Source organism: Centroberyx affinis, unplaced genomic scaffold (assembly GCF_046629955.1).
Source record: "Centroberyx affinis isolate AG114_WGS23_722 - 3 ecotype Tasmania unplaced genomic scaffold, CSIRO-AGI_Caff_v1 ptg000314l_1, whole genome shotgun sequence".
Classification (NCBI taxonomy): domain Eukaryota; kingdom Metazoa; phylum Chordata; class Actinopteri; order Beryciformes; family Berycidae; genus Centroberyx; species Centroberyx affinis.
This window is the reverse complement of record NW_027278991.1, coordinates 10,350-25,243: the sequence shown is the minus strand read 5'-3', so window position 1 is coordinate 25,243 and position 14,894 is coordinate 10,350. Positions and strand designations below refer to the sequence as shown.

At 39.5% G+C, this 14,894-nt stretch overlaps 1 protein-coding gene across 1 annotated transcript in view; it reads left to right on the top strand.

Moving 5' to 3' along the window:
* The window catches only part of tmtops2a (teleost multiple tissue opsin 2a), a 31,600-nt gene extending 29,426 nt beyond the window's left edge, over window positions 1-2,174 (top strand). The window contains exon 4 of the mRNA XM_071515146.1: window positions 1,923-2,174. Within this exon, the coding sequence (XP_071371247.1) occupies window positions 1,923-2,174 (252 nt within the window). The remainder of the gene's footprint in view (window positions 1-1,922) is intronic.
* Window positions 2,175-14,894: the final 12,720 nt, after the last annotated feature.

The following is a 14,894-nucleotide window of genomic DNA, read 5'->3' as shown; positions in this document are numbered from 1 at the left end:
GATAATCTGCTGGTTCCAGTAAATTTCACTTGATTCATGCCAATATGACTTCTTCTTTCAAGAAATCATCATAAAACAATGAAGAAAATCTGGAAACGAGAAACTTTCTCCAAGGCAATTTCACTTTTACCAAGGAAATGTCCTGAAACAAGTTACATTCTCCTGGGAAAAAAAAGTAGTTGAAACCAGTAAAATTATCTGCCAGTGCAGCACGATGTTTTCATGAATAAATACTGAAATAAGCTTGATAAGTTTGGAGACAAGAGAAAGTAACTGAACAAGTTTGTCAGTTTCCTGTTGCATCTGGTACTTCAAGTGTGTTAAAACGATCAGAATTATTTCCAGCTGCTGTGCAAGTTTAAAGGCGCCGTGCTGCCATGAGATATGATAGATGATAAGATAAGAGATGCTGTGACTATAATCTGTAATATAAGGAACATTGGGTGTAACTCAACATAACAGGAGCATATCAGCTATTGCTTCTGCTCTGCCCGTAAAGAAGATTTACTAGTGACAGAACTGGATTTCCCTTTTCACTACCAGCGTAATTACAGAATTGTCACACAACAAGCAGTTAGGAATAATCAGCACAAATATGAATGATAAGCTCACAGTTATAAGTGTGACCATGTCTGTAACAGTAGGATGTATTTGCGGCTGGAGTGTGTACGGTTCATCTTGTGCCTGTAATCCTACAGCTGACTCGACGTGACTTTTTTCAACTGTTCACAATTTCCTGAGGTCTTTAACTTCACAGTGAACTACTGTGAGGAGAAACCACATGCAATAAAAGGCATCAGCAAGATGTCATGCTCAACCATCTTTTATTGAAAGATTCTTGGCTTCTTAAGAGGCAATAGCCGCAATTTGGCCCCTAAACATGGGAACAATCTCCCACATCTTTATTTTTTATTATTATTTATGATTTATCTCCTAGTTGATTGATTGTTGATATGCTGATATTGGTCCCTATGTTTTGCTATTTTTATTTTACAGCCCTTTGTAAATATAAAATGTGGTATATCATTTTCTTTTTTAAGTTTTTCTGGCTAGGAAAACTATTTTAAAAAGGGAGACACAGCGAGAATAATGCAGCCATTGCACAATAGTGGAGTGCAACCAATATAAACTCAACCACCTTTGACCCCGACTTTATAACAAAATTATAACAGCAGGAAATTACTTTATTCCTATAAAGGTGAAGTAATATGTATGCAAAACAGAGAACAATAAAGAGATGAATAGTCATGTTTATATATGATGCCTTGTAATAATCTTTGGATCTAGAATACAAATTAAGGCAAAAGGTCACAAGTTTTTCTTGGAAGTTTTTCCTCGTATGCTTTCAAGGTATAAGGTTGGCTATGTAGAATAGATAGGCTGTTATGTCCTGATAAAATATGCTTTTGTGTCTTGTTTTTACTGATGTTTGTCCTGTATCATTCTTTTCTATGGTTGATTGTCGATCAGTTAGATCTAGTTAGGCTCTTTGTCTTTGAAGTCCTTTGAGACATGCATGTTGCTGTTATCTTGTGAAAACCTTGTAACTCCAATTTTGGTTGATTACATGTTCTTCTACGGGTTGACAAAATTCTACAACCCCTTGGCCTTATGAAATCTTTTCAAAACCCACTGGGTAAAGTCTAAAATGCATGGTGGTCAATCTGAAAGCAAGGCTTCTTAATTCCTGAAAAGTTGATATTTGGGAGGTACAAGGTCTTCATTCGACAGCGACAATGTGATTAAGGGCTTTATAAATAAACAAACTAGAAACTTGATACTGAGATTTATTAAGAATGAATGTAAATATAGGTACAGAGTTCAGTATGGTGTCTAGGATTTGATCTTTCTAGATCTAGACTCCCACCCTCTCATATGTTCCTCTCTGACATTCACCCTCTCTACTTTTCTCTCCCACCCAGTTCTACCGATGTTTCCTCATCCTGTTCCACTGCAAGCACCATATGGCAGAGAACGGCCAGTCGTCCGTGCCGTCCAAGACCACCGTCGTCCAGCTGAACCGACGAGTGTACAAAAGCACCCCGGCCGCCACGGCTCACATCTCTGGATCGCCCTGCACCAACAACAAGGAGTGTACCAGTACCGCGGCATCAGAGAAGACAGACAAGTTGGACCCTCCGGAGCCGTCGGTTCTGCCCAACATCGCGCAATGAGGGTGGTGAAAGTATGGATCCCAAAGAGACGCCCCCATATCTCTACGTTTGCCCCTTTTACAGTGTGACAGTGATCTGCCTTTCAGTGGTCTGTCTTTCAGAACTCTTGGTCTTTTGGACGGAGCGGGACGGGATTGTCCGCCCTAAATCGCTTGACTGAAGGCTCGTAATGTGTTGCAGTACCATCAACCCCTCGGAAAACTCGACGATGGTTTATGCTTAGTGTCACCCTGAAGTCTCGGTGCAGTGATCGTGTGAGGTGTCACCCAAAGTCTCAACGCCGTGACCGTCCCGGGGGTGTCGAGAACTCTTTACCGTTGTTGTGTCGCAAGAACTCATGGACAAACTGTTCAGGAACTGTTGCAAGGTGTACCCCATAAACTTTGATTTGTCCATTTTAGGTCTGTTACATTGTCAGCTGCGCTATGTAGTTTTAGGAGGGGAATTTGAACCTCTGGAATGCCAAAACAATCTGCACTATACAGATAGAGCCATTGTAGAAGATCCACTTACTGCATGCTGGCTGAGCTCATTTTGCTCCATTCCCAAGGGGAACTGTTGTTATTCTGCTCTTACAAGTTACAAAGTACTGTATGGTAATTGGCTATGAAACACAGTTTTGTTTACAATACACTAATTTGGGTCTACTTTGTAATATTCAAGAAACAATCATCTGCAGTACAGTACATCAGGATAGATGCAGGATAATTCCATGTAGTGGGGCTTCTACAGCGGCTGCCACTAGTGCTGAAACTATTAGTCGATTAATCAATTAGTCGATCGACAGAGAAATAATCGATTAGTAGTAATATAAAGTAAAATTACCTAAATAATCAATAGTTGCAGCCCTAGTTGCTACTGTAGCTTTAGTACTGAATGACTGAAGCAGTGGGACTCAAATCCGGTCCTCAAAGTCCTGAGTACTGCTGGCATCCCAGGTCTAAATCAGTCCCGGATTAGACAGATAAAATGAAAACTACCTGGCAGAACAGAAAACCAGCAGTACTCTGGACCCGGGGGTTGATTTGAGGAGTACTGGACCCAAAGTGTCCTGAGAGAAACATTGGATCCCCAGAACACGGTTCAAACCTAGACAGAAACTTTGTCCCCATTTACATCTGGTATTAAAATGCGATCTGTATCCAGATACGGTATCTGGATAATAATCAATCCGATCACGCCCTTTGCATTTACACCTGGTATTTCTATGCGTTCTCTTTGTCTGCATTGTGATCAGATCTAATTTTCCATGCGCACCATGCAAAACCAAACGGCGGGTGACGGGTCCTTTGTCGTGATACTGTACAGCCTGGATTGATTTTTCATTTGAGGAAGAAAGGGTAATCTTTTCGCCACTCTTTCGTCAGAGGCAAAAGAAACAAGGACAAGTTGTTCCAGCGAAAGGAGCGCTGACTGGAGGGAGCGGATTGTGCTCGAGTCCTTCGGTGAAACTGAGGCTACGATTCCACCTGGCATTTTTGAGATGTGATTCTAAAGATAGGATTTCATGAAATCCGGTCCCTGTGCATCCACACTTGATCTGATGAATGTCTTTTATGCATCTCCTGTGGCTGTGTTTCTTTAAATCGGTCTGCATTACTTTTTCCTGCTTTCCCTCTCCATCTCTTTCCATTTGCTTGTGGCTGGATTGTGTCCAGACTATGTAGAATTCGGACCACTTCAGTATCTGGTTTTTGAAATCAGATGGCAGTGTGAACAAATCTGATTTTTGTGCATCCAGAATTGTCTCTAAATGCATCCTGGCATGATCAAATGATGAAAGTCGCATTACATGCATTTTTACTTATCCAGTTATGTAGATACAGATCGCATTTTAATACCAGGTGTAAATGGGGTCTCTCTTGCTGTGGTGGTCCTTATTTATAATCCAAAAACCCATCTTTGTTGGCTCACAAAGTTACTTCAAAACATAATTTCTTCTCAACTTGTGCTGAGATTCAAAATAACTATCAAGCCTTTGCAGATGGTTATTCAGAGTCATTTCTTGAAACTACATAGTGCCGCTCTAAGGTGAAAACACACAGCATCACAGTCTGGCAGCGATACGATTCATTGTTTATGTGCCTAAATGAAATGTGTATATTTTTATATATCGTCTCTTGCTTGATGGACTTCTGTGTGCATTCAAACCGAAGCTGTCTGTCATCTGAAAGGAAGCTGCTTCATGGTGCCGTCGTTGTGTCTGTTTGTTGGGGCAAGTTTTGAATAAAGTGCTGTGAGCTGCATGACACGGGTCGATCTGTTGTTTCAAATCATGAATTCACTGGACAAAAAAAATCCACCCTAGCACACTTTAACACTCAGCGTTGTCATGACAACACTCTGCCCTCTGTAGAGCGGTTTAGTTTAATCGATGGATGCTTGTCGTGATCAGGATCCTGACATCACCACGAGTCCTGCTGTCTGTGGATTTTTGGAACACATCGAAGGTAAGGAGTCACTATTTTGTGTGCGAAGTAACACCATTTCCCCGTTAAAATTCAAGCTGTTTGGAGGATTATATACATGCCGAATTTACCAGAACACCCTACCGATTAGTAATAAAGTCTCAAATTATATTTCCCGATTTGTGTTTTTTGCCGGTAAGCAAGGAAGAACAAATTGACAGATTTTTGAATGGACCTTGGTCTGGTAGGAGGGCCTTCAGCCTCGGCCCGCTCCTGTGTTTCTGAATGGAGAAATCTCCACAGCGTGCGCCGGCTGTTTACTTTGTTTCACTCACTAACATTCAACAACCTCTGCTGATTCACTAGTCATATTCACTAATCATATTGGACTGCATTTTATATAGCGCTTTTATCCAGATATTGTGCTTCAGTAAAGCAGAAATATTACACATTTAACCTTTAAGTTTAGGGTTAGGAAACTAAAACAGATTGGTTAGGGTAAGATTGGTTAAAGTGTTAAATAAAATCTTAGAAAATTAAAACTTCACTCACAGTAGAAGTTATTTTCATCTATTTCAATGTCAAACTACAGCCTCCATCACATCAGAGGTGAATGACATTTACTGGCCAATATCTGATATTTTTAATAAAAGCCCAATATGTGCCCAATATATCAGCAAAAGTTAATCGTGACTATTTTCAACTATAACTGAGATTGAATGTTCCAATATTCTATGATTATTATTTGAGGAAACTAAAATCGTGACACACAGTCATACAGAATTAGTTGTGCGGTACAACTTCAAGTGAGAAATCCAAAGATCGATGCTCGTGACAGCTGGGCTGCCGAGGCAGCATCCCCACCCACACACACTTGTACTTTGTCTGGTAGATTCTTTGTATTGCAAAGTGCTCTGTGCATAGTGTTAGAGTGAACTGAACAAAAGGCAAAGTACATGTTAACGAAGTCACTGTGATTACAAAGCCGACACAGCATTCATCAAGGCCAGGCTTCACAATTAAAGTTTCTCCATGAAGTGTTCACCATGTTGCAGCTGGCTTTTTCCTTTTGTCCAGCTGTCGAGCGCAGCAAACACCACATGCATATCCATATCACAATAATTATCATGAACCATTCTGCTGTTTTGAAATCACAGATGTCTATCATCATCCCTGATTTGCGGAAAATATGAAATATGTTTTTTTTCCCCCTACAAAGTAATCAAAATAGCAACACTGTGACTTTTTGCACTGTTAAAATATTAAGGCATTTTGACGTAAAAACATACTTTTCTGGTGCTGCCTTGAAATTGGAAGTTGATTTAAATAGCACTACAACAATAGTTGAGTCAAAGTTCATGTTCTAATGTGATAAAACTCAACAAATGTCCAGTCATGTTGACAAGTATTTATCAGTTGAATCCACTAATTGATAACTGCATTCCAGTGTTTATTCTTTCACATGTAAGCAGTTCACAGAGCGCAAAACCTCCACCAACGCTCAACAATCCTCCAACTCGCTGTAACACCCAAACACATCATTCCTACCACTTCAGTTTTAAGTTAAATTGATTTCTTGACCCTGCAAACTTCCCCTTAGGATTAGGAATCGAGTCTCTATCTCTGTTGGGTTTATAGTTATGGCTAAACATGATAAGCATCTAATGGCACAAATCCCAGATCTGGATCATTACCAAAAACCTAATCAATTGTTCCTTGGCCCAAAGCCGATCTGTCCATCCAATTTCATGCAAATCCAGAAGTTTTTTCAGATTCCTTCCTCAAGAGGCATTTTGCTTCTTGTTTCGCCGTCATTGCAAGTAAGAAATTGTTCTTCATTGGTTAAATAAATATCGGTCTAAACTTTCTTGTAACTAATCTACAGACCTGGGCCAAACAGCATTTGTCTTGACTCGTGTGTTGTTGTTAAAATTAAGATTCATCCACCAGCTGTGGTTTTATTTGACCCACAGCGGCTCAATGAGAACAAACCACACAGAATGAGACACATTATTATCCTTTTCCTCTCTGCACAAAAGACGAATCAAAGCGACTGATTAAATCCGCTGGAGGGTCAAAGATGGACGACCCAGACATCAGATGAACGGCGGCGCTGGACAATGCGAACACATCAACCTCAGGTCAGCCGCTCAAAACACTGACCAGGAAGCTCGTTGAGCTTTACACAGACGGACAAAGCTGGAGATCAGAGGTGAAGTGAAGTGAAGGGGAGAAGTCCGGCTTTTCATTGAATGCTAGTTGAACTAAGGCTGCACCAGAAAGTGTTGAGAAAAAAACGAAAAAAAAAAAAATGAAGAAGAGATTAAGTTTTGTTCCCTAAAGTTTCAAGGAATAGTCTGCTAACTAGTTTGTTTGAGAGGAACTAGAGTTTTGTGGTTCTACTGTACTATAACATTTAAAAAAACACTGACTTCTACAATGGCTACCACTGCTTACTGTATTCATGCATGATTGACAGAGGTGTGACCAAGTCAATATTGCTCGAGTCCCAAGTCAGTCTCAACTTGAGACTTAAGTCCTAAGTCTAAATGTACTATAGATTACCAAGTCAAGTCCATGTCATTAATGTCAAGTCTCAAGTCTAAATGTAGAACAGCAAGTCAAGTCAGAATAAATCAAGAGTCCAGTATCAATTTAATATCTTAAAGAAAACTAAATATCTAGGACTTTTCAATGCAATATGGTTTTAATAGGATAAAAACTTGGTAAGAGCATCATGAGTTTGATTTCTACTTCAATAAATTCAATCATTCCATACAAATTCAGAAAACAGAATTTAAATTCAGTCGTCTGCTGGAACAAATCTCATCACTTTCAGTCTAAGTCATTTACACAAACACAAGATCTCAAGTAAAGTTTTGATGACCTTTTCAAGTCATCAAAGTACAAGTCAAAGTCAAGTCCCAAGTCACCAGAACCCAAGTCAAGTCAAGTCTCAAATCTTCTCTTCATGCATCAAGTCAAGTCTCAAGCAATTGAAACTGTGACTTGAGTCTGACTCAGCAGCTGGACAGAAGTTTCTGTGTGAAACTAAACTAATATTCTGTATTTGTTGTGACTTATGGATGTGGATTATAAAAGAGATACGTCATGCTAAATGTTAAAACAAATGATTTGATTTGCATGTTAACTTGATTGGTAGCAAGAAAAAGGAACTATGTACCTGTTCATTTGAGTTAGACGTGGTGAGACTACATTACCCATAATTCTTAGTGCCAGAGCTATTGTGGGAAGTCTGTAGGTAAAGACGATCTCAAGAAGTCAAGTAAAGAAAAACAACAAATAAGTATAGTAGATCTGCTGTTCTTAGGACAGATACATAAGAAAAGATTTCTTGAATCTGTAAATCTCATTAATGTCTATTGTCAATTATTTTAGTGCTTTAGGTAACTTTCTCATTATGTGCCAATAAATACAAAAAAATCGAATCTCATCTGGATGATTAAGCGCAAAGTTTCTGTCTGAGCCAAATCTTTCAGATCGGTTTATTCCATAAAGCCTCTTAGGGAAAGCATGGTTTTCTAAATTTATATGACATGACGGTGTTTCCCACAGAATTTCAGGATATTTTGGGGAGGCTTGCACATCTGGCGGGGGGTTGATAAGCCATAAAACATGTGTCTTGTTACACTAAAATCTCCATATTTGTGCATTACAGGTCTTTGACATTTACAACAACACATCCCTGGCTCACTTCTGACAGATGTCACAGCTATTTCTAGAGCGTTTAATTTTCATGGGCTTTCCAAAGAATAGGTCAAGTGCTTTCGGATATGGAAAACCCCTCGGTCCGCTGATTGAAATCCTTTGGCTTGCTGCCAAGGTGGATCAGTTTGGATCTGCATGCAGGAAAGCATGGGGCGAGCCGTTTGGCAGAGGTGGGAAGTAACAAAGTACACTGCAAAAACGGACAAACTTGTTCAGTTATTTTATCTTCTATCCAGACTTGGATTTTTTTAGTGAAATCATCTCACTGCACTGGCAGATAATTTCACCGGTTTCAACAAATGTGACTTTTTTCCAGGAGAATGTAACTTGTTTCAGGACATTTTCTTGGTAAAAGTGAAATTGTCTTGGAGAAAGTTTCTTGTTTCCAATTTTTTCGTTGTTTTATGATGATTTCTTGAAAGAAGAAGTCATATTGGCATGAATCAAGTGACATTTACTGAAACCAGTGCAGTGAGAGAATTTGACTAAAAAATGTTTAAACAAATTATTTTTGCAGTGTAAAAATACTTTGTTACTGTACTTAAGTGAGATTTTCACTTTCTACTTTACTCCAGTTTTTCTTTCACTTAAGACTTTTTACTTTTACGCAAAATCTATATTTCCTACTCACTACATTTTCAAAACAGACTCGTTAGTCAGACCCTTTCTCATCTGGGATTGAGAGGAACGCTCAACAGAAAACCAGTTTAGTTCATTAGAAATGACTTTTTAGAGGACTACTTTTACTTTTATACTTTAAGAAGATTTAAGACGGTGTACTTTTATACTTTGACTTGAGTTAAGGATTTGAAATGGTACTTCACCTTATACCGGAGTATATTTTTAGATGAATATTTTCACATTTACTTGAGTAAGGAATCTGTGTACTTCTACCACCTGTGCAGTTTGGAATGGATATTAGAACAAAAGTCGACACAAACGCAAGGAAAATAAAAATAAAAAGATCAGTGCAGTTTCTAAAGCCTTCGATGAACTGGTCCCTCGTCTGTTCGTGGCAGAGACGCCCCTCCCACCGTTTAGAGGAGACAGGAGTTTCTGCTGTAAACCAAACTATTTTAATCTTTGTCATGTGTCTATTATGTACGGAGTCACCTTGAATGCTCCCTTCCTTAAGGACAAGCTGCTTGAACGAATTCCACTCCTGGTTTTTATGCGAAGGCTGAGCCAGCTGCTGAATTTGGTGAAAAGCTTGTAAAAAAGCATTGTGAAAAGACTGTAAAAGCTCTCAGGACATGCAGCTGCTCTCTCTCTCTCTCTCTCTCTCTGCCTCAGCTGCTGTTCAAGCCTTTGTCTGTAAGGCTCGGCAACCCCAAAATCAACAAAATTGCCCATCGATTTCTTCACTTGCTGTGGCCCAGCTTGCAAGTCAGACTGGAACAAGCAATGTGAAAGCAGAACAGTGCAAAAAAAAAAAATAAGAATCACAAACACGGATCTCAGGATTACCAGTAAATGTCAAATTTAAGGACACCAGATACAAAATATTTCACACTCTGCAAAGCGAAAGACATATAATCGATAAAGACCCACTATGGCAGGAATGTTGTCATTTTGTATAACAATTTGCAAAAATATATTTTTTTTTGGAGAGTAGTGTTGTGGCTGTATGTTTGCTCTCTCTGAATTTCACTGAACCTTGCATCTGAAAGAGGAAGTGTGTCTATCTGTATTTACTGAACAGTTGTTTTTTTTTGCATAGGGCCTAAACTGCCTTTCGAGAACTCAAACACCAACAGAGGAGAGATCCAATCCATGAATGGACTCACCAATTCTGATTCAACTGAGGAATTGGAATTTGAAAAAATACAGGAAACAGAATTGGAACTGAATTGGAATTTCAGGAATTTAATTCTGTGAAATTCCATGGTTTTTTGGGGGGGTTTTTCTTACCACATATCAAGAAATTCCATTCTGGGGCCGGATTCACCAATGTATTGTTAAGATAGATCTTAAGAAATGACATAAGAGGACATTTTAGGAAGTTCTTAAGAAGGCCCTTAAGTGCAATTCCTCAATATTTTCTTAGTAACAGTCTAATTTCTTACGAATTTCTTTAATTTTCCTACTTAAGAACTTCTCAAAATATGGCCTGAATTAATTCTGGTTAATAAACTTTAGGCTTACTGCCAGTGAGGCTAGGAGACAAGGCTAGGAGGCGAGGCTAGGAGGCAACCCAAAGTGCTTCCATCTATAAAACAATTGGGGAAAAACCTATTTAGGGCAACTAGAGCAAAGATTTAAACATTGGTTGCTGTTGGTAACTGTAAAATACATGAGACAGAGGCCTACCTGGCCCTACACCAAATAAAGCTTTACAATAAATGTTCATCTTAATGTTAGGTGTAGGGGAACCTATGAAGACTTTGAACTACAACCTACTTGTCTAAAATGTGTTTAAATATATGATATTAAAAAAAATGGCACTTGAGAAGATTTTTTTGAGAAGAGGGTTTTGTGAATCTGGCCCCCCCGTTTCCTGACATTGACACTCCAACTCCAACTGCAGGAACTGAACCGGAATTGACGGCGAGACGTACCAATGAATCCGGAGGAGGGCGGGTTGGGCTGGATGTTCTCCTGGGTGTTGGCCTGGATCACGTCCCACAGGCGCCAGATGAAGCCGGGGTGCAGGATGTAGAAGGGCTGGTCGGGGCGGCGGCGGCGGCGCTCGCTGTACGGCGTGAACAGGTCGTAGTCCGGGTTCTCGAACCACTGAGAGGGAGAGAGAGAGAGAGAGAGAGAGAGAGAGAGAGAGGAGGGAGAGAAACCAGACGGCTGCCATAAGATACAAGATCTGGTTTTTCACCCTTCTGCCTCATTCCACCTGGCATTAAAGCTGCAATATGCAACTTTGTCCACATAATAAATACAACACAATACAATAAATAAATAGGATGCATTATACATTATCAGTCTGCCCACATGCTTAAATCCTCCTGTTTGCCTGAAAATGGCTTTTCTTTTCTTTTTTTTATTGGCTTTTCAAGAAGATATTGAACACAAACACGACAACACATGCAACAAAACAGAAGGTGTCACAGTTATGAATGGTCCATATAAGTAATGTATTATTACAGTGCACACTTACCCAACTAATCCGCCACCCTCCCCCTCAGACAAACACACACACACACACACACACACACACACACACCTAGACAATAGAGACATGGAGCTGCTTGACAGGATAAGTCTGCTATGACAAAACAGATGTGAAAGGAATTGGTATGAGTTTTTTTGTGAAATAAATCTATAAATACAAGTCTTGAAAAAAGGATCAGTGGAGCCATGAAGAGTGAGCCTGAGCTTTTCTACTTTAAGGTGTTGCATAATGTCATTAATCAACATATTATATGTATGGCTTGGAGATATCAGATGAAAGTGGCTTTTCAGCAGGTTTCCCTCACTCACTTGGACATCAAATCAAATTCATGGACTTTTCAATGACTTTTAAGGTCTTGTTTGATTCAAGGACTGGAAATCTGCATGCTTTGGGTGAGACATGACAGTGGACAGAACTTAGACATCACAGAGGTCTCATTTTTTTTGTCAAGTCAAGAAATCTGCTAGTGAAATCGTTCATTTTTAAACCTGCTGCTGCATCAACACAAATCTCCGTCACAGGTTTTCCTCAGGATGGTGAAAAATGAGCGAGGCGGCTTTGTGATCGCCTGCACCACCACACCACACTTGTCGTTAAAGTTCATTCAAACTTATTCATGAGGTGCGTTTAACAAAATAGAAAACACACACTCACAGAGCAACAAAGGCCTTAAATAGGGATAAAAAACTGAAAGAAGTTATCTTTTATGGGAAACATTCAACTGTGAGGGATAATAAAAATGACAGTCTGCTCCTCTCTTTAATCCACCAAAAACAGAAAAAACTTTTTCCACTAAACATGAACCAATTCTACTACTTATGCTTCTCACATAATCCTGGGTTGCTGTGAGGAATTGGAAAACGTAAAATCCCGTCTTCTGGCAGTCAGAAGTGTTTCACAGTCATCAGAGTCGGCTCATGCTTTCCTTATCGTTACGTTCCAAACAATTTCTTTCTGCCCTTTCGTTCTTGTCGTTTTTAATTGTCCGCCCTCTCCGTTTTGACAAATGTCAGACGGCTGAACCTGAATTCGAACGCTGAGTGTGTAATTGCAGAATCTGAAGGATGCGTGAAGTCAATCTGCAGTTATGAGCTGCAAAAAATGAAAGGAATTCAGTATTTCTGTCTCAGTGAGAGCCGAGGAACAAGTCGAGAATTCAAGCACTAAACTATCCCACTTTGTTCCGTTGGATTTCATGCACACACTCTATTTCTGGACCATTTGGTGGACACATTTATTCCAAGCACATTTTTTTGTATTGCTGGTTAGTTTTGATGGACGTTGCGTCTGTCATTTCCACTGACAGCTTCTGGACGGACGGATTCGTCAGCCAATCAGAGGCGTTCCTACTTTTGTTTTGGAAGAAATAATGACAAACACAGAGACGACGGTCCGATCAAAACAAAGATAAAACAGAGAAAGCCTGGCGTAGGATTTTTTTCTACTTTTGAAAAATAGAAAAAAAAATGTGTTACTGTTCTTATTATGTTATTGCATGAAGTGCCAGGGACCTTAAAACCAATCAAACGCCCCCCCCTCCCCCAGCAAGAGATCGATCTTATTGGCTGAGGCCCGATTGAAAGTCTTCATATTAAGCTCATGTCCACACAAGAGAAGAGAGCCACATTCACCTTTGTATTTATTACATTTTATTTTGATATTCCTGTGCTGTATCTTATCGCATGTAACAAAAAAACACACACGGCTTTAAACACAACATTTTTTACTCTTTTTTTTCTTCGTTATGAGCAAAGCTTCCTGTTCCTCTGCCTCGCCGCCGTGTTGACGCTCAAAACAAACCGACACACACAAATCCATCATCAATAAATCCGTCTGTTTTCTGATGGATCAGTGTGACCGCCGCCTGACCCCGGCACTCGGGCACTGCTGCTGCCATGTTTTACCTACTGAGCTACAAGCAGGACAGCGTGCAGGAAAATGATCAAGTGCTTCAGCGTCAGAGCCTCAGTGGATGAATGCAGCCTTTCTATAAGTACAATGATTGATTAGACATCTTTCTTGTAAATGTGCCCTCCTGCTGCTCTGCTAAAAATAAAATATTCTGACCTTTAACCTGTGTCACAAGTCTCCTCTTGTGACGCATCTCTTTATAGGACTGGACAAAGCCCTCACTTACATGCACACTGGTAAACAGATATATAACTTATAAATACGCAGGCACACACACACAAACACACACACACACACAGTCTGTTCTCACACAGGCTCCAGACACCAAGCACTTTGATGAATGTTTGATGAAACTGCTCATGTTCAATAGAAAAATACATCTTTCTCTCCACTTTGGTCACATTTTCCTGATGTAGAACAGCAAGCTCGCTGAAGTGAAGAGGTAATATAATAATAATACTATTAAAATGTATTTCTATAGCACCTTTCTTAACAAGGTCACAAGGTGCTTTACAATAAAACAATATAAAAATAAATAAAATAAACACAGTAAAACACCACATAAACATAATAGATAAAGGAATAAAACAAAGGTAAGAGCAGGCAGTACAAGTGTGACCAAAGGAAGGAACTGAAACACGGAAAGCCCCACACAGCATGAAGATGTTAAAAGACATTTTGTTTAAAATGTGTTGTAAAAAGATTTAAAAGAAGATACGAAGCAAAACAGCAAATCCTCACATTACATTAAGATGTTATAAAAATATGTAATATATCATCATATATCACTACACTAAACACTGGAATAATACTGGAATAATACTCAAGACAGAGTTTTGTGAGGCTTGCACACAAAACAGCAGCAGACTCAACGTCACACAATCAATTTTCCATCACAGGTCAAAGAAAAGCTTTTCTTTCCTTTTAACCTCTGCACTGTACTGGAAAATGTCAGCGTGACGTGAAGCCAGTGGAGCGGCAACTTCACGGACTTATTATATTACTTGCAAATAATTAATAGCGTTGGTTTTACCCTGTTTGGAGTGCCAGATGGGTGGGGCTTGGCACATAGGAGAACACACTGTAGAAGGAATCACGGCCCTCACCCTTATTTTGTTTAGTGCGTAAAAAACAGTAAAATATCTTTGGTCGAAAAAAGATGGGTTGCAATCAAAAAGAAGTAGGATTTCCAAACCTTTTATGTTCTCATTATGCTCATTTTTTTTTTTATAAATGCAGAAGAATCATCATGCACAAACGTTTCGGCTAGTTACTAAAATAAAAAATAGCAAAATACGAACAAAAAAGGTTTGGAAAGCCTGCTTTTCGAGTTCAAAACATCTTTTTTCAACACAGTGAGTAGCTACCAAGAAGTATTTTTCTGTTATTGACAATTTAACTGACTTTATCTGTCCAGATCCTGTAAATTCAAAACTAAAGTAGGCTATGTATTTTCAAAACTGACCCAGTTCTGTCCTACTGACAGACTACTGACATCACACAAACCAATGGTTCCCAAACTGGGGTCCAGGCACCCCAGGAGTCCCT